Consider the following 20,580-nt stretch of genomic DNA (forward strand, 5'->3'; position numbering starts at 1 on the left):
TTCGAGGCAAATGAAATTGACGAATCCAATTTTGACCGACCACATCTTCATCTTCAGGAAAAGGATTTTGGTATGGACTTCAGGAATCATTGCCGAACCTCGGTATCAGGTTTCCAACATATCTCAAGCTAAATGAGAATTCAAGCCACTTGTAGTTCGATACGCTTAATTTGATGCACGATTATGAAAAAATTCAAAAGTTATCCCGATATCGAATTATGAAGAGACCGGAATGCTTGAGAATAAGAATTTGAGAGAGGATGTCGGAATACAGCCGAGTTTTCGACATTGATCCCGCCTACATATCCTTAGACTTAGGAATCAGGCTGTTTGTAGTTCGACTCAATTGGTTGAAAAGGAAATCTTTTATGCAAGATAACCTTTGGTTTCGGAGAAGCGACAAAATAAATTGAGTGTGAAAAAGAGGCTTGCAACCTCTTAGTCATGATGTGGGCGCGCTTCACATCCATAATTAAGAACTTACACGGACATAATTTCCAAAGCTCTTGGTAAATTGTCACTCAGATTAGAAAATTGCTTCCGGTGAACCCGAAATTTTCCGGATGCAAAATAGGAACTGACCAATCTAAGAAAAACCCACATGCCTTCTGATAGGGGTGTGATTTGATTGTGGTGAAAGTTGTTCCTCTGCTCGCGTCCTAAGAGTTTGACACTCCTCTTTGGACTATGTCCCAGTTCGCTGCTAAGAAAAAGTTCCACGTTGTGCTACACCCTAATTGATGTCGTTCGCACCTGTGGTTTGTTTTGAGAATTCATCCTCTTGGATGCTCTCGACAAAGACTGAGATAAAACTCATTAGCATAAAAATGTCATTCAAATGAAGGGATAATGTCTTTTACCGTGTTGACACTGAATTGTTCTCCTTGAACATTTGACGTCAACTTTATCGGGTTTGACGTGAAGCAAATAAAGCTTGTGTCTCATATTTGCAATATAATCTTCAGTGTACTTTTCTTTTGATATCGAAGCAGTAATAGATTGATGTAATATGTTGGTGGTTCTCTTGATGGTCTGAATATGCAATGACCATTTGGCAATTTAAATATGAATGGCCTTCTCGGCGGTTTGCATATGAATGGCCCTCTCGGCAGTTTGAATATAAATGGCCCTCTCGGCAGTTTGAATATAAATGGCCCTCTCGGCAATTTAAATATAAATGGCCCTCTCGGCAATTTAAATATGAATGACCTTCTTGGCAATTTAATATGCAATGGCCCTCTCGGCATTTTGAATATGAATGGCCCTCTTAGGTTTTGAACATGATGGCCCTCTCGGCGGTTTGAATATGCAATGGCCCTCTTGGCAATTTAATATAAATGGCCCTCTCGGCAATTTGAATATGAATGGCCTTCTTGGCAATTTAATATGCAATGGCCCTTTCGGCATTTTGAATATGAATGGCCCTCTTGGGGTTTTGAACATGATGGCCCTCTCGGCGGTTTGAATATGCAATGGCCCTCTTGGCGGTTTGAATATGAATGGCCTTCTTGGCAATTTTAATATGAATGGCCTTCTCGGCAACTTGAATATGAATGGCCCTCTCGGCAATTTGAATATGAATGGCCTTCTCGGCAATTTGAATATGAATGGCCTTCTCGGCAACTTGAATATGAATGGCCTTCTCGGCAACTTGAATATGAATGGCCCTCTTGGGGTTTTGAAATATGATGGCCTCTCGGCGGTTTGAATATGAATGGCCTTCTCGGCAACTTGAATATGAATGGCCTTCTCGGCAACTTGAATATGAATGGCCCTCTCGGCAATTTGAATATGAATGGCCTTCTCGGCAATTTGAATATGAATGGCCTTCTCGGCAACTTGAATATGAATGGCCTTCTCGGCAACTTGAATATGAATGGCCCTCTTGGGGTTTTGAACATGATGGCCCTCTCGGCGGTTTGAATATGAAATGGCCCTCTTGGCGGTTTGAATATGAATGGCCTTCTTGGCAATTTTAATATGAATGGCCTTCTCGGCAACTTGAATATGAATGGCCCTCTCGGCAATTTGAATATGAATGGCCTTCTCGGCAATTTGAATATGAATGGCCTTCTCGGCAACTTGAATATGAATGGCCTTTCTCGGCAACTTGAATATGAATGGCCCTCTTGGGGTTTTGAACATGATGGCCCTCTCGGCGGTTTGAATATGAATGGCCTTCTCGGCAACTTGAATATGAATGGCCTTCTCGGCAACTTGAATATGAATGGCCCTCTCGGCCAATTTGAATATGAATGGCCTTCTCGGCAATTTGAATATGAATGGCCTTTCGGCAACTTGAATATGAATGGCCTTCTCGGCAACTTGAATATGAATGGCCCTCTTGGGGTTTTTGAACATGATGGCCCTCTCGGCGGTTTGAATATAAATGGCCTTCTCGGCAACTTGAATATGAATGGCCTCTTGGCGGTTTGAATATGAATGGCCTTCTCGGCAATTTTAATATGAATGGCCTTCTCGGCAACTTTGAATATGCAATGGCCCTCTTGGCGGTTTAAATATGCAATGGCCCTCTTGGCGGTTTGAATATGAATGGCCTTCTCGCAATTTTAATATGAATGGCCTTCTCGGCAACTTGAATATGAATGGCCCTCTCAGCAATTTGAATATGAATTTGACTATGAACGTCGTCTTTCATCCATATTTGATATGATGATAGGTACTTTTTGATCATAACATAATTTCCATCGGTATCTCACAACTAATTGATATTTGCTGGATATGTTCTCCTGAACTGGTTGGTTGGTAAACATAGTTCATTTGATGATCTCATTATACCCTGCATCCACAAAAACATGTTAGTTTTGGAACACTGATCTGTGTTGAAATCGCCTTGCTCCTGGTCTCGTTATCTCTGCAACTTTGTCTGGTAGGTCCAATGCATTACAGTAGACAAAAGACAAGATCATATTAAAACATTTGCTAGGTATGAAGTTTTTGAAAAGTAGTTTTAAAGAAAATCTCTGCCAATTAATTGTCACGACATGCACGACACGAACAAAACCCTTTGTCTCAGATTGTGATATGACAGGTAGCTTGCTGGCAACTTAAAACCCTTTAAGAACACGTAAATTTGAGGCAATTAAAGTTGACTTCGAAGGTCCGAGTATCCTTGATGGAATTTTTGAGGTCCTTCTCAAAAATTCTGTCCCAGTTAGATGTTTCGAAAACAAATCTGATGATGTTTCAAAAAAATTATACACTAATTAAATTATACTAGGAAAAAAATTTAATTTTTTTTAAAAAAATAAAATTCGAAAGACGTTGAAGCAAGCACGTCGATAAAGACATGCATGTTTCAGCGTGAAATCTTGAATTTAAAACTAAAAGTCATAGCTAAAAAGGATTCCATATTTTCGAAAAAATTATACACTAATTAAATTAAAGTAGAACAAAAGAAATAATTTTTTTGTCAAAAAATTTTCAAAAACACGCCGAAGGAGGCACGTCGATTTTAAAAGTCATAGCTAAAAAGGATTCTATAATTTCAAAAAAATTATACACTAATTAAATTAAAGTAGAACAAAAGAAATAAATTTTTAATTTTTTTCTTCAGAAACATGCTGAAGCAGGTACGTCGACGGAGAACTAAAAGTCAGAGCTAAAAAGGATTCTATAATTTAGAAAAAATATGCAGTAATTAAATTAAAGTAGAACAAAAGAAATAATATTTTAAAATTTATCCGACACAAGCTGAAGCAGGCACATCGATTTTAAAAGTCTTAGCTAAAGAGGATTCCGTAATTTCGGAAAAATTATACACTAGTTGAATTAAAGTAGAACAAAAGAAATAATTTTTTAAATTTTTTTCTTCAGAAAGACGTTGAAGCAGGCACATCGACGGAGAGTGCATGCTTCAGCACTAACTGGTGTTAATCATTACTTACTAGAAAAATAGCCTATTAAGATAATACCCCAACTATTAAAGATCAAACGCTCCGCTAGGTCGGGTTTCCACCCCTCCTCTTAGTACTTTGTTTATAGCTTTTTTTAAGTTATGCAATAGAAGGGGGGGCTTGCGCTTGAATTGAAGTAGCGCCTTTGGAATATGAGTAGGGCTTCTAAGTGGCGCGTTCATGGAGGCAAACCGAAGGAAAAGCAAAAGGAAGGTTGAGTGATCTCTTATATAATAAGAGAATTAGAGAATACACTAATTAAATTAAAGTAGAATAAAAGAAATAATTTTTAAATTTTTTTCTCTTCAGAAAGACGGCACTAAATGTCTATATAAGAGAATTTTTTCTTCAGAAAGACGTGTCTCTTATATAATAAGAGAATTCATTATTTACTCTGATATAAATGTATGTTCTAAGCATGACCTAAATCGTGATTTTGCAGTTAACAAGATCGTCAAAGAAGTTGAAATATTTTTTTTTCTAAACTTTGAATGACTTGTTTATTTTGTTTTTTCCAAAAACAACGGAAAGAAACAAAAAAAATAATTCAACAATTTGCAGAAAAAAATTTATTTTTCCTAGTTTTTGAACAACCATTGGAATAAAAAAGTTTTTTTTGATCTATTTTCTTAATTGGAGAAAAAAAATTAGCCTAAGATAAAATTAACCCATTTTAAATAGCTCAGAGGTATATTTGATCATTTTCATTAATTTTTTGCTCAAACAACTGAGAGCTTGAATTTGATTTTTTTATTAACATGACGTTGTTATAAATAATATTTATTATTTACTTAAATATATTTTTAACATTGCTCAAACAAAGATATATTTCCAATGTGGTATGAACCTTTAGAATCTTGCACAGTTAAATAACTTGTCGTGGATTATCATTTATGATCTAATAATTTGAAATTTGGAAACAAGAATTAATGGTTGAATTAAAAAAAAAAAAACCTTCTGACGCAAATATGTGAGAAAAACGTTCAAGGAAAAAAATTGAGGCAAATAATCCATCATCATACCATAATTAATGAATTTTTAAAGGAAGTGTGCTTTACGTATTAATTTCTTCGAAGTCCTTGTTAAGTAACCTATGATAGTGAGATTACATATGAACCACGCGGAATTCAAATAGTGTTGAAATAAAATAAAAATTATATTTAATTAAATTGTTGAATTGACTTAGTAGGCGTTTGGCCATGCGATATCATATCATGATATGGTGTTGTGAGATGGAATCAACGTTTAGACATGCGATTTTACGTTGATTCCATCTCATGATTCCATATCATGAGAGGTGATACCATATTCTCCAAAAACCATGATATGGAATTATATGGTGATTCCATATCATGATTTGAGATATTTTAATACAATAATTGATCCATGAGTTTATATTTTGTTAAAACAACCCCACATTTATATCTACTAACCATTTGTTTCATATGTAAATAAAATTTATAATCACATCATTACTTTTTAAAATTTATTATTCTCATCAATATAAAATTTATTATTACTTTAAATTTGGTGAATATAAATGATAAAGTAGAAATTCATTTGGTGAATATAAATAAGAACGAAGGGAGTAATACTTTTTTGATTTTCATTGGCGGTGCCGCACTTTCTTAATCTTAGTATTCGCAAAATGTTCGTTCACATGACTAAAGAATATCAAGTCCAATGGATTGAGGACTTGGGAAAAGTTTGATCAATTAGTTATTAATATTTAGTCAAGTGGACTAGTTATAATTTTTTTGATTAAATTTTATTAGAAGTGTTTTTGACTTAAACTTGTGGTAACTTTTTAAAATTTCATTATTCTATAATATTTAACTATTGACTTTTCTTGTAAATAGTTAGAAGTCAGTGATGTTTGTTAATTTTTATCTTAGTGTATTTAACTTCTAAGTTAATATTTACTCACTAATGTATGTTTTTTTTTACTTTATAGGTTATTTGTAAGAGTAGTTGAGAAATATGAGCATATCAAGTACAATTTATGTTCAATTTTTTTTATTAAATTAAAGTTTGATGAAACAATTACTTAAGTGGAGAACAAATAACTTTGTAATAATTTAGTATGCGATTGTATAATTTTTTGTTTATTTGATAAGATTGAATAAACAATTGGGGCTATTTTAATAGTTTTACAACTTATGAGATTTTTATGTTTATGAGAAAATATACAACACAAAAATTTCATATCGCATGTCCAAACAAACCTTCAATTTCATCTCATGATACCATATCATAATTCCATATACTATGATGTTTTAGACTTCTAGTATTTATAAAGTTTTTTTATTAAATTTTTAGTTCAGCTCTATTGATTTAAGGACAAATTACTTAACTACACTCCTTTACTTACCTTAATATCCATTTATCCCTACTTATTTCAAAATTTTCAAAAATCCCTTATTTACCTATGTATCCCGCATGTATTCCGTGCACAACGTTATGTATCCCACTATGTGGAATGTATCAAACGCTATGTATCCCGTGCACAACGCTATGTATCCCGCATGTATTCCGTGCACAACGCTATGTATCCCGCTATGTGGAATGTATCAAACGTAATGTATCCCATGCACAACGCTATGTATTCCGCTATGTGGAATGTATCAAACCTAATGTATCCCGTGCACAACGCTATGTATCCCGCAAACATCATTTTTAAGGGATTTTTGGTAAATAGAAAACTAGAAGGGATAAGATGTTATTTAATACTTATAATATGTGGTTCCTATAATTTATACTTGATTTAAACTACTATCTTTTGTTTCTTCATCTAGTTATAGGAAAAACACTATTTTTACATTGAAATTTTTCATTAAAAAATGTTTATTTCCATATATATTTTGATTGAATCAGTGAGAAAAGAAAATAAAAATAAAGAACAAAGGAAGCTTCCTGATGTTTCGATTAGAATCTATTTTCTACCATACATTTTGTTAGTGAGATGGTTCGATCATGAGAAAAATAGTATTTTATAATATAAAAAGTTCGATAATTCGCAAAGTGAAGAAAACATTTGTTTCTAATATTGGAATAATTATAAAATGTACAAATTAAATCATTTTTTTAATAGTCGATGAATTGAAGTTTAATTATTTGTTGTGAAAGAGATATTAAAAAAGACCATAGACTACTACTTTTGACTGATTGTACTTGTATGTGTTTGTAATCTGAACCCTTTTACTTTATACTTTATCAACTGGACCTTTAAACTTATTAAAACATAATATTTGAAGTTTAATTATTTGTACTCGTATGCGTTTGTATTATGAACCATTTTACTCTATACTTTATCAACTGGACTCTCAAACTTATTAAAACACAATATTTGAAACCCTTTTGACCATTGACCATATCTATGTGGCATAAATTTTGTTGAGTTGGAAAAATGTGTGAATACACTCGCTTTCAAGTGCATAAATACAAGGAAAATTACCTATATACACGCCCTTTTTTTCCATAATTCCCATTATTCCCTACCATTTCTAAAATTTTCCAAAATCCCTTATTTTGAGCCCAACAACCAAAATTTCGAATACATAATTTCACTTCCCAAACCCATGCTTATCACTTCCTTATTTCACTCCACAAACTCTCTCATTTTTTATTCCCATAAATCCCTAACCAAACTCGTCGATTTTCATGGCCTAATTATGCGCCTTAAATTGGGCCAAATAACAACTTTGGTGATATCTTCTTTAGGCATGGCCAAGCAAGTGCTCCAAAAGCAAGACAGCTTTCTCTATCAAATCAATTTCTGATACGGTCCAAATGGACAACTTTTCACATGTTCTATGTTTCTTGGCTTCCCACTTCAATATAAATGGTGTTGTTACATAAACACTACATAATGTATCATTTACATTTATCTTCAATACTTTTTAAATTTTAAAAGGATATAAATAGTAATAAATTATCTTTTTGTTGTGTATCAAGATTACCCAATAATAATCTTGGTATATAAACCATAATGTACTATAACTAATACATATTAACGACTAATGTGTATCACACGTATCTGATACACATTAATGAACATGATACATTTATACAAATTACTGTTAAATGCCCATTATTCATGAAGAATCTGAGATTAAAGAAGTCAAAGTCGAAGAAGGATGTATCTTCGACCTCTAAATCGATTGTGGAAAAAACGTACAAAAAAAAGAGAGAAAAAGAATGGATATGGATTATCACGTCTATCGTTACCAAAAGTATGTATCCAATTAATATTGATGAATATTCAACTAGCGGGTTTCATGTTCAATACTTACGTACTTGATACATGAGTAATGCCTAATGTATCATTTATAATATATCAAGCTCTATAATGTATCTTCAATATTTTTTAAATTTAGATAGTAATAAATCAATTTTTTTGTTGTATATCAAGATTACCAATAACAATCATGATATATAAACTATGATGTACTATAACTGATAAGACTAATGTGTATCACACGTATCAGATACACATTAATGACCATAATACATTTATACAATTTACTGCTAAATACTCATTATTCATAAAGAATTTGAGATTAGAGAAATCAAAGTCGAAGAAGGATGTATCTTCGACCTCTAAATCGATTGTGGAAAAAAGGTCCAAAAAAAAGAGAAAAAGAATGGATCTGGATTATCACGCCTATCGTTACCAAATGTATATAACCTCAATGTATCCAATTTATTTTGTTTCGTAATTTAGCGTTTTGATACAATGACTATGTTTTATGCAATGTATCATGTTTATATTGATTATACTTATATATAATCTAATGTTGCTGATACTTCGACTATTGAGTTTTATGCAATGTATCATGTTTATAGTTATTATATTGATACATAATCTATTGTTGCTAACACTTGGAAGGAACACATTACATATATGTCAAACTAGCAATGTATCAATTTTTAATCAGTATGTATCATAACTTATATATCAATGTACAAATTCAAAAATGAAAAAACAGATGGTATACATAGCAAATTCAGACAATTGCACCAATTGATACATCAAAGTCTTGTATCTCACCAACGTTCTTATTTGTTGTATCAATATAGAGGGTAGACATAGCCAATCCAACCTCACGTTTCTTCACCTCAACGTATAACTGCACTCTCATATCATTCCTAATAATCAGTGAAGATGAATTACCTTCTATAATGTATCGGATCTCAATTTTTTTCCTCAATTCTTCAATATTCACCTCAATTACAATGACTGAAATTAGATTCACGAATGACTAAAATTTTTGAAATTAACCACTGTCACCAATTATGCAACAATTTCGAGAGATCAAAACATGTATTGAATGTTCAACATTTAGACATATACATGTAAGTCAATTTACTTTGTCTTGGCACCATCACTTTGTAGCTGATACTTGATACTGTCAAGATAAAAATGACTACATAATCTTTTCATTGTCACACAATTTGGTCTTTCTCCTGGTCTGAATTTTGATGGTGTCCCTTCTTCCTCCTTTTGCGTAAAGAAGGATGTGTTATTTGTAAGTTGCCCAGATGAATTATTTCTCTCCTTTTGCTCATAAATGGTATGCTTGCAAATTCCTAAGGTTTTATACTATGCACAAAAAGTCGTGTTTGATAAAGTTTTGAATCTTAGTGAAAAATTTATTTGACGAAGCAGGGAGAACGATGAACAGAGAATTAAAATTTTGAATTTTGAATTGGTGTGTTATGTTAGGATCTATGTTTCAGTGATTGACAGTAAGGGAGGAACTGAATAGCATAAATCATGGGATTGAATAAGGATTTTTTCATTTTCTTTTCCTTTTTAAGCGCAACAACTGCACATATATTGTATCAAAATTAATGTATCCGGATAACCAATTATGTATCCGGATGACTGATATTTTAAGGGATTTTTATAAAATAAAAAAGAGTGGGGATAAGATGTAATTTAGGTCTTACACTATGAGATTTATGTAAGTTATACAATATATTTTATTTTAAAATATTTTTTTTATAAAAAAAAAAAAACTTATTTCTTCATTAACCCACTCCCACCGCACCCCAATTTCTCTTCTTCTCCAACACTCTTCCCACCCCTAATCCTAAACTTTCTTCTCTTGTTCTTCAACAAAATCACTCACCATACCCATTCTTTTCTTTTCTTCGAAATCACTCGTCATACATTTTTTTTCTTCTTCAACCTACTCTCATATTTGCAACAAATCAAAATTTCGCCATTAATTTCTTTTTTCAGCCCCCATTTTCCTAAATTCTTAGGATTTTTTATTTTAAAAGTTGAAGCCATTGTTTGTGTTAGTTAGATTCAAAGAGTGTTAGGATTTTGCCCTGATTTTCTTTTCTTATTTGAAGTTTTTTTTTTTCCTTAAAAAAAAGTCAAAGTATTACTATAAATGCTTGAACTTTTTCTGAAAGGAAAATATAATTTACTTCCATATTTGGTTTATTCTTTGTTTAGAGAAAAAGCTTGGAGATCTATAAATTGAAGATCTCTATTCTCATAGCACAACACAATAAAATCCACAATGTAGTTATTTAGAGAGTCTTGTTTATGGGGAGATTTATTCTCTCAATAGTTTTAATATTTTTCTTTTATATTAGTTTTCATATAATAATATTATTTTTTAGTATAAATTTTTGTTATCTGATTTATCAATTCTATGATTTGCAATTGTAAGCTTCCGCATGACGCCCTAATCACCTTCATAACCCAACAAGTGGTATCAGAGCACACGGTTCAATGATCCAATGGAACGAGGTTGAAGACAGGTTCAACGCGGTTTCAAATCAATTTGCAATAAATTTGATGATAATGAAGATCTTCTATCCAGCTACATGTGTAGAAGAGATTTAAACCATATTTTCAACATTCCTGCTGCTGCATCTTTGAAAATAAAAATAAAATATTTTAAAACCATTTTTAACCCATATATTTTAAACTTTATTTTTAACCATGACAAGCAGCAGTGAAGAAGACTATGTGAAGAACGAAGATTGTCATAAGTGTAAAGAAGGTGGATCAAGTTTTGTCAAGAAAATCCAGCCAAAAGAGGAGATTTGTAGGATTTTGCCCTGATTTTTTTTCCTTGAAAGAAAAGTCAAAGTATTACCATAAATGCTTGAACTTATTCTGAAAGGAACATATAATTTACTTCCATATTTGGTTTATTCTTTGTTTATAGAAAAAGTTTGGAGATCTATAAATTGAAGATCCATATTCTCATAGCACAACACAATAGAATCCACAATGTAGTCATTTAGAGAGTCTTGTTTATGGGGAGATTTATTCTCTCAATAGTTTTAGTATTTTTCTTTTATATTTGTTTTCATATAATAATATTATGTTTTTAGTATAAGTTTTTGTTATCTGATTTATCAATTCTATGATTTGCAATTGTAAGCTTCCACACGACGCCCTAATCACCTTCATAACCCAACAAGGAGGTATGATATGCATTAACGTAAAGGGTGATGGTGGGTATTGAAAAAGTTGAAAACTCCATTGATAAGCTTGAGAAAGCTTGAAGAACAATAAATGAGTCTTATGAATTTGTGAAATTAATTCAAATTTGTGATTGAGGCTCGTTGGATTTGTGTTTGTAAACTTGTAGTTGAAATTTCAAGTCAAATAAAGAAGAATTTCAGCTATTTGGCATGAATTTGGTGCTCAAATTGTAAGAATATATGAAGGTTGAAGAACATGACTATTTAAAAAAATTCAGAATTTACAAAAATTAAATATTTGACTTTTTTTATTTTCTTAATATTTAATTTATGATTTGTCATTGAAAAATAACATGAAATTACATGTGTAAGAGGTTGGATTATACACTCAAAGATCTGTTGAGAAAAATGTTTAAAATATAGTGTTTTAACGAGTTTAAGGGTTTAGTTAACAAAAAGTTAAGTAGGAGGATTTAGAATACAAACGCATACAAGTATAAGGGTTCATCAGACCATGTTGCCTATTTATTACCTGAAATATATCTTTAATACCAATTCTCTTAATTGAATACACCCTTACATATTAGAAATATACCTTTATTTCTAATATCTGATACACCATTAATATGTCATGTATATAATTAGCTATACATACTTATTACCTGAAATATACCTTTAATACCAATTTTTCTTTTAAGAAAAATTACGCGAGTAAGCAAACATATATTAGTTAATTATTTAACATAGCTATAATTTGAAGAAATTTCTTTTCATCACTCACATAAAACCATATTTACGTCGGCTACGTCCGTATAATTCTATTCCTAATTGTATAAATCTAGAATTTGTATAATTTAGTTCATAATTATATAAATCTAAAATTTGTTATGCTTATAACTCTAGCTTGTATATAATTATCATGTTGATACAATTGATCATTTGTATAAGTTCCTTGTTTGTATATTGACAAACGAATTATACAAACAGACTTACATGTTTGTATATTGGCAAGCGGTTTATACAAACAAAAATATTTATAGCAAATGAAACTATAGCTATGAAACATAATTGGATAAATTATAGCTAGTTAAGGAAGCTTATTAAATTTAGAAATTTTCTTATTCTCTTAATTGAAGGTTCAAGGAAATATGTTGGAGTGGACTTGGAAGCTTATTTTTTGTCAGTATGTTTATTTTTCAAATAAAAACACCTTGTGTTAGAAGAAAATTATTGGTGATTAGATTTGACATTAAGAAAGGAAATTGTGGGGGAGTTCAATAATTAGACTATAGTAGAAGAAAATAGAAAGTTTTGTTTCGCATAAGAATGTAACAATGGCGGTTTGTTTTTGTGCTATTTTCTGTCTCCACCCAAATTTATTGTGCTAAGATTCTTTTGCAAATCATTAAGCAGTATAGAAGTCAAAAATGACATTTTGTGCAGCCAGGAGTGACTTATTGCCTTTTAAAAATGATGCATCGCCTTGGACCCTCAAATTTGAAGGGCTCAACTTTTTAGTAATAATAAAATTATTCTAAGTTTTCTTTTATCAGAATAATTATACTATATCTTTTCATATATTTGTCTTTTTTATTTAGTTTGTATTGAAATATTAAAAAATATTTTTTTTGTCAATTTTTAAATTTAATTTCTACATGATATATTTATGGCCACAAAATTAATATAATATATATATATATATATATATATATATATATTATAAATTTAATATCATAGAGAAAAATAAAGACATATATATATCTTTTAATTTAAAATTATAGAGAAAAATAATTTTTTTAATTAAAAATAAATAAATAACTTTACATCTCAAAAATTATATAATAAAAATAATTAAAAGTAACTTAAACAATATATTTATATTTAACAAAAATTATTAAATTTAGGACTTAATTATTAGCATGTAAAATTATTGTATTAAAATTCATAACTCATAAATTGAAATTATGGCTCCTTCTTTATTAAGTAAATGGTCATGTCAATTGTCATACCAAAAAGAATTAATAATATCTCTACCTACTAAAATGTGCAACATATGTTAGTAAAGTTAATAGTTAAAAAAAGTGTTGATTATTGCACATGCATCGTTGAGCCTACATTTGAATTATGAGTGGTCAAGATTCTTGACAACGAGAATTAATTACGTAAGATGGTTACTTCATTGTACATGTCACTAAAAATTTACTACTCCCTCCGTTTAAAAAAGAATGACTTCCTTTCCTTTTTAGTCTGTTTAAAAAAGAATGACCTCTTTCTTTTTTTGGTAACATTTTAATTTCAGTTTTCCACGTGTTATGTTTAAAGCCACAAGATTGAAGGGCAATTTAGTATATTTGACATAACTTTAATTTAGGACCACAAGATTCAAAAATATTTTTTATTTTCTAAAATTTCGTGTCAAGTCAAACCAGGTTGCTCTTTGTGAAACGGAAGGAGTACTATTTTTCAGTTGAATTTTTTTCAACCAAATGTTCAATAACTATTTCTATAGATATTTTGATTGTATGGATAGGAAAAAAGTGAGAAAATCATGTTTTATAGCATAAATTTTTCGCTGAATCGTGAAGGGAGAAACCTGTGTTTTTCGAAGTGTAAATAACTATACACCTAATCAAGTGCACTATTTAACCTTTTTGTAGCATAAATAATATTATATCAATTTTAACGTGACTTAAAAAAAGTTAATTTTCTTTTGAACATAACTTCTAGATAGTAATTTTGACCCAAAAAAATTATGATTTTCTTAATAATAAAATCAATTTATATTTTAAAATATGGAAAATTATTTTGCCTTTATATATATCACATTTTCTTTTGAACTTAACTCTTAACATTTTTTTTATTTTCAATTAGTTTTTAGGACTAAAGATCAAAATGATATTCTTTTCATATACATTAAAGACTATTTGGATAAGGTGATATATATAAAAGACCAAAATAATTCAACTCCTATAGATACTCTTTTCTTTTGAACTTAACTCTTTTCATATACATAGCTATAGTTTGCCTTAATTACAATTCACAACCTACTTTTAGCTATAATTACGCAGTTCAACTTTTTAGTTTTGTATAATTCTCATGTTTGTATAATTTGGAATTTGTATAATATAATTTATATAACTTTTGTATATTCGAAATTTATATACTTTTGCATAATTCAGAATTTGTATAATTCGGAATTTGTATAACATAATATGTATAACTGTTTACACTTCTGATGCTTGTAATTGTATAAATTTGTTATTTTGAGTTTATATAAAAATAACTGAATTATACAAATATACCCGCGAATTATACAAACGAGGCAACTTAAACTATAGCTAAAGCCCGTAAATATACAAATTATAGCTACGAAACATAATTAAATTTATTATAATAACTATTTGTAAAACTTCCCCTTTAAAATATAACATAATATTATTAGGCATGTGCAGCACAAGCTACCCTTTTACTAGTATATCAACAAATACTAATATACGATACACCATTAATATCAGTTCTCTTAATTGAAAGTTCAACGAAATATCTTAAAGTGGACCTGGAACCTTCTTTTTAGTCAATAATATGTTTGGAAGTTTTTTATATTAAGAGAAAAAATTAGAGTACGGAAAGGCCACTAAATTAATTATGTCCAATAATAGTTATCCATTATTAACACACTTTTTAAGAAATTATAAATAGAAGGGTAATTTACTTTATCACTCTTTAAATATAATAAATACGTCTTGAAAAAGGTAATCGAGAAATTATTATAATTAATAATAAGGATAAATTAGAAACTAAGTATAAATTATCTATTGATTTTATAAAGTGGACAAATATTATTGAATATCCTAAAATAATATAATGGACAACCATTATTAGACAGAAAAAGTATAATATTTTACTAATTTCGGCGATCCACGTTCCCTTGTGCTGTTTTAGGTCATCAAATCTCTTTAAACTTTCCATTTTTAGTAAACTTAATAAGCAATACACGCGTTTTTCTTTCAGTTTACACTCTTATTTAGACATGAGGTGGAGGAAGAATTTTTAATTTATCAATTTTAAATTACGATTTACTTTTATTTAGTAGGTTATAAATAAATTATGTTTACATATTAAATTATTGTTTTTATGCATGCTAATGAATTTATCGAATGTGTAACTTGATTACTCGAATGCGAAATAGTAGTTCTTTTTAATACTTCTGCTTAATTCCGAAAGAAAACGAGAACAACTACTCTCTTGTCTGAATTTATGACACGCGTACCTTTTAAGTTGGTTTCAAAATAAATGATATTTTATAAAGTATTTTTATATTTCTTAAATTTTGCTTCAAATTAAAATATCAGATAAATTAAAATAAAGAGAATATAACACAATAAAATATTCATTTATATTTATCATTTTTCTTAATGAATATGAAAAATTTTAAAAACAGTTAAAATAAAACGAAGGAAACAGAATTATCTTAGGTTTTGTTGAAATTGGAGAAAGTAATTTTGACCCCTCCCCCCTCCCCCTCCCCCCCCCCCCCCCTTTTTTTTTTTTACTATTAGACCATTTCCAATCCAACACCAAATTTTACACCAAATTCTTATGTGGTGTAAAATTTGGTGTGTTGGAGATCCAACCCAACACCAAATTTTACACCATTTTGATGTATGAATAGTGTTACACCAAATTTGGTGTAACACTATTCATTACACCAATTCACTTTATTCAATATTTTAATATTATTTCATTATACAAAACTTTTAATTAAATATTATATGAATTGTATGTTTTAATTAAATCTCTTGTATATTTAATTATTTTTATGTAATATTTTTATAATATTAATTTCAGATAAAAAAGTTAGCTTTTTTTTATAAATTAATTTTTCTATATATGATTTTTTTTTTAAATTAAAATATTTGCTAGCAATTTATATTATTTAAAAAATTATGATATAAAATAATTTTATTAAACGACTATAAAAGAAAATAATATGAATTATATATGATAAATGTTTTAGAAAGAATTTGTTTTATGAAATAAGAAATAATAATATAATAATGAAGAGAGAGAAAAATATTCCTTTTTGATGTAAAATTTGGTGCAGTGGATTGAAGTTGATTTACACTAAATAGTGCTGACACTAAATTTGATGTTTGGGTTGGAGATGCCCTTAGACTACTGCCCTTTTTTTTTACACTAAAATAGTTACTCATGGATAGAGACACTAAACTAACAAAATAGAGAGAGAAAAAAAAAAGGAGAGATAGAGACTAACATTACATTAGGGATATAAAACGTGAACTTTCATTAATTAGGTGATGTCAATAATGTAAGCCAAATTTTTTTAACGGTATTAATAATATTTAAAGAAGAAAATTAATAAATAAGTTACAATAAAAACATTAAATTTTGTATTATAAGACACAATTCAAGTACTTCACAAGTTTATCAGTATTTTGAAATATATTCATAATAACTTTAATATTTATAGGGAAAAGGGTCTGAAAAATACTTTAACGTTGATCGAAATTGTTGTTACGACCAAACTTTTGAAAGAACCTTTTACCCCTTGTACTATTTAATAGTGTATTTTAAAGGTATATATGTGCCTACGTGGACATCATAAATATTGCATCATTTTACATAGTAATGTGTCCCCGTGAGCACATATATACCTTTAAAATACACTATTAAATAGTGCAGGGAGTGAAAGGTCATCCATAAAGTTTGGTATCGTAACAATAATTTCGGCCAAAGTTGAAGTATTTTTTAGACCACTTTCCCATATTTATATTATTGAAATTGAAAATATTTCATACCTAATAATTATGTTTTTATTTATGACTACATGTAACATATCAAAAATAATAATTAACAAAATGTTTTAACAAGATTTCTAGATCAATTTGGGTTAGATATCAGGGATACTTACCAATATGTACATGTTACAAAATCAACAAAAATGCCCACATATATATATATATATATATATATAATGTATCAATATTGTATAAGTAGTGTAATACCATGAATATTTGAAGAAACTTTAATGACTAATAAACTCTTTGAATCCCGAACAATTCAAAATCATTTCTAAAAATTAGTTATGAGTTCCTCTCAATATTTAAATCTTTTAATTTATATAATTCCTCAGAAACGATTCACATTTATGATTGGAAAAATTTTAAAGCCCGGAAGAGGGAGAAGAAGAAGCATCAGCTACCTACTTCTCAATAATGTCAGAATTATTAATGAAAAGAGAAATAATATGTTACGCAAATTGTAGCCTTTGGGAAGTGATGATTTCTATGTATTATTATTATGTGCATCATAAGCATATCAACTTTGAATAACTAACTGAAGGAATATATAGTATGAATGTAATAGAACATTCTATGTTTTTGGCATAAGGTATTTATAGTATGATTATTGTTTCATCAACTAAATCATATATGTGTATGGTGGCAAAATCGGATCTGATAACATTAATTCATAAAATCATGAATTATTTAGATTTGTACAAGTTAATAATGGACTTATATATTTTATTAACTCAACATATATATAGTAACCCGTTTAATTTAATCAATGAGAAACTTCGTCTAAATATCTTTAAAATGACATTTGTTTAGATATAGTCCTAATATATGAGGGTGGGGGAGTTCTATGAGATACAGACTCAAATAAAATTATAATAAAACAAAAAAATAATGTAAAACTTGATAAAAATTGAACGAATTAGATTATGACTCGTTTTTTAGTAAATTTCAGCTCCATTTGTTTGAGACGGATCAATGACTTGTACATTTTGATATGCTCCTTATTGATAGGTAACTAAGTAAATTTAGGAAACCAGCTTTTGTAATCTCAAATTGACCCTTGATGCATCAACCCCTAATCTCGTAATTTTCACCTGCAAAATAAGATAAGCATTATAATTTAGTCGTCAAAATTAACTAGTTGTGTGCATTATTTGCCATCATCTTAATTTTCATACTACTAAAACTAACATTCAATCTATTTTATTTTATGTAAATTTGAAGATATAGCGTGGTATATATACACGAAATATATATAAGAAACTTTTGGATCTTGTTATCTTAAATTAAATATTTATACCAAAATTGTCGCTTGAGCCTTATGGTTTTTAGACATGTCAATTGTCATATAGAATGTTAAAGTTAAAAAGAAAAGAATATCTCACAAATAATTAGGACAGAGGAAATATGAATGTGATCACCTGAGCGCGGATCGTATAAAACATCATATCATCAATTGTTGAATAATTAGCGGAAACAACTTGAGCACCTTCTTCCTCTATGATAATTATAACCTCTTGCAATGTGAAGTTCTTTTGCAAACCACTCACTAAAATGACCTCTAGAGTTGAATCCAACTCTCTCACTTCAACCATTGGTGTTTTTATACTACAACTAGTTGTGCCATCCTTCCTTCTCTTTAAAACCTCTACTCTTTCTTTTAATTCCTCAATGTAACTAATGACTTGATCAACTCGGTCTTGTTGTGCCAGCATTGCCTGAAATTGTTATTTGTTTCACTAGCAAGTCTTTACACTATTTAATTAAGTTGTAGAATAACTTAGCTAAGCCAACGATTCGTACAATGTAAGATTTGTAATCATGAAAATAAGACAAGTTTACATGCTATAACAAGTAAAAATATAAATTAAAACTTATATGCGAGACATGAGCTTATGTAAGACATGTTGATAAACAAAGCTAATAGGCATATATGTACCATTCTTTCACCATGAGCATCTTGAAGTACAACTACTACAAAATTAGAGTTGAGTAGAAGGTGGTTACAGTAACGTAACTTTAGTTCAAATTTTGTATTTTCTTAAAAAAATTATTTGTGTGTACAAGCAACTTAGAACTTATTATATTTAAAAAACTAAAATTTAGAAGTCAGAACTCCATAAACTAAATTATCTTGTGTGTATGAGATAGAAATAGAGTTTATAATTGTACCTTAGAGAAGTGGTGGGGAGGAATAAGAGCAAAGAGCTTAGAGAAAAGACACTTCATATTGATTCTTCTGTTTTTTTTCCTGTGTTTTCCTGTCTGGCTTTTTTACAGCACTATTAATGTTCCTGCTATCCATTTTAGATGAACAAGTGATCAATGTGCTATTGGATATTTTGGATATCTGCTAAAGTAATTTCAAGAATGCCCTTATTTATAAAAAGATAGGAGTAATAAATTAGGAAAGAGGGAGGAAATATCAAATATTGTAGATGATGGGCCCAAAGAAAAGTAATTAAGATTAGGGAAAATTAGCAATTAAGTCATAATAACTAACATAATTAGTCATAATAACAACACTTTAAAATATTTATTTAAAATGACAAAATGACAATATTTTTATAAAATTATATGCATTCAGATTTTAGTAAATAAAATTAATTTTATTTAGGGAAAGAGTCCTTTATTGGACCAAATTGTATACCAATAACGGTTTAAAGAAGAAAAAAAGTTAACTAATACACATTAACCTTTTTTCATCACGATTCACGTTTCTTCCCCACTATTCACGTTTCTTCCCCACCTTTCACGTTTATCTTTTTTAAAGGTGCTAAATTGTTGTTCATCGAGAAATCTTATTTATTGTTAAATGAAATCTATTTAGTAATTCAAGCAGATTTCTTGATTAGCAAGGTAATTTTCATTATTCATTTTGATTTATTCTGATTTGATGTTTAAATCACCAGTTCTATATATTACGGATTTTCAATCGAATTTTCCAATTTTTATGTGATTTTGTTTAGTTATTCATCAAATATTTGTGATTTTTAATTTTATTTTTTTTGTTATTTTCTTTTAATTTTTCAGATTTTGTAGAATCTGGAAATTCATATGGAATTATGGCCAACAAAAGAATGATGCCGGAGCTATGAGTGACAATGAAGCACCTCTGAGACATAGCAGGATTAATGTAACATTTGAGGATAATGATACAATTCAAATAGATTAGTCATTGTTATATTTTTGGTGTGATTTCAATATTCTTAGTTAATATACATTAGTTTTTGTATTGCTATGGAACCCTTCTAAAGTTATCAAGTTCTGGTTTTATTAATGTAAAAACTATTAAACTTTTTTTTTTCTTGATAATTTTAATGTTTTGAAGTTTTGGTCTTATATTCATGTGCATATTGTACAAGTTTTATAGTCAATGTGGCAACCGT

At 29.2% G+C, this 20,580-nt stretch overlaps 3 protein-coding genes across 3 annotated transcripts in view; all 3 read right to left on the reverse strand.

Moving 5' to 3' along the window:
- LOC125832090 (serine/threonine-protein kinase STY13-like) overlaps window positions 1-9,976 on the reverse strand; it is a 111,560-nt gene extending 101,584 nt beyond the window's left edge. Inside the window, exon 1 of the mRNA XM_049511229.1 lies at window positions 9,971-9,976. The gene's annotated coding sequence lies outside the window, so the exon portion shown is untranslated. The remainder of the gene's footprint in view (window positions 1-9,970) is intronic.
- LOC125832105 (rac-like GTP-binding protein 3) overlaps window positions 1-16,084 on the reverse strand; it is a 235,728-nt gene extending 219,644 nt beyond the window's left edge. The window contains exon 1 of the mRNA XM_049511246.1: window positions 16,080-16,084. The gene's annotated coding sequence lies outside the window, so the exon portion shown is untranslated. The remainder of the gene's footprint in view (window positions 1-16,079) is intronic.
- On the reverse strand, window positions 13,926-19,496 carry LOC125832178 (transcription factor bHLH167-like). The gene is given in 5 exon segments (XM_049511327.1): window positions 13,926-13,997; window positions 18,226-18,285; window positions 18,613-18,909; window positions 19,364-19,438; window positions 19,440-19,496. Coding segments are annotated over 5 exon segments (561 nt in total).
- Window positions 19,497-20,580: the final 1,084 nt, after the last annotated feature.

This window comes from Solanum verrucosum, unplaced genomic scaffold, assembly GCF_900185275.1.
Source record: "Solanum verrucosum unplaced genomic scaffold, falcon-dt-bn FXZP01000009.1, whole genome shotgun sequence".
Lineage (NCBI taxonomy): Eukaryota > Viridiplantae > Streptophyta > Magnoliopsida > Solanales > Solanaceae > Solanum > Solanum verrucosum.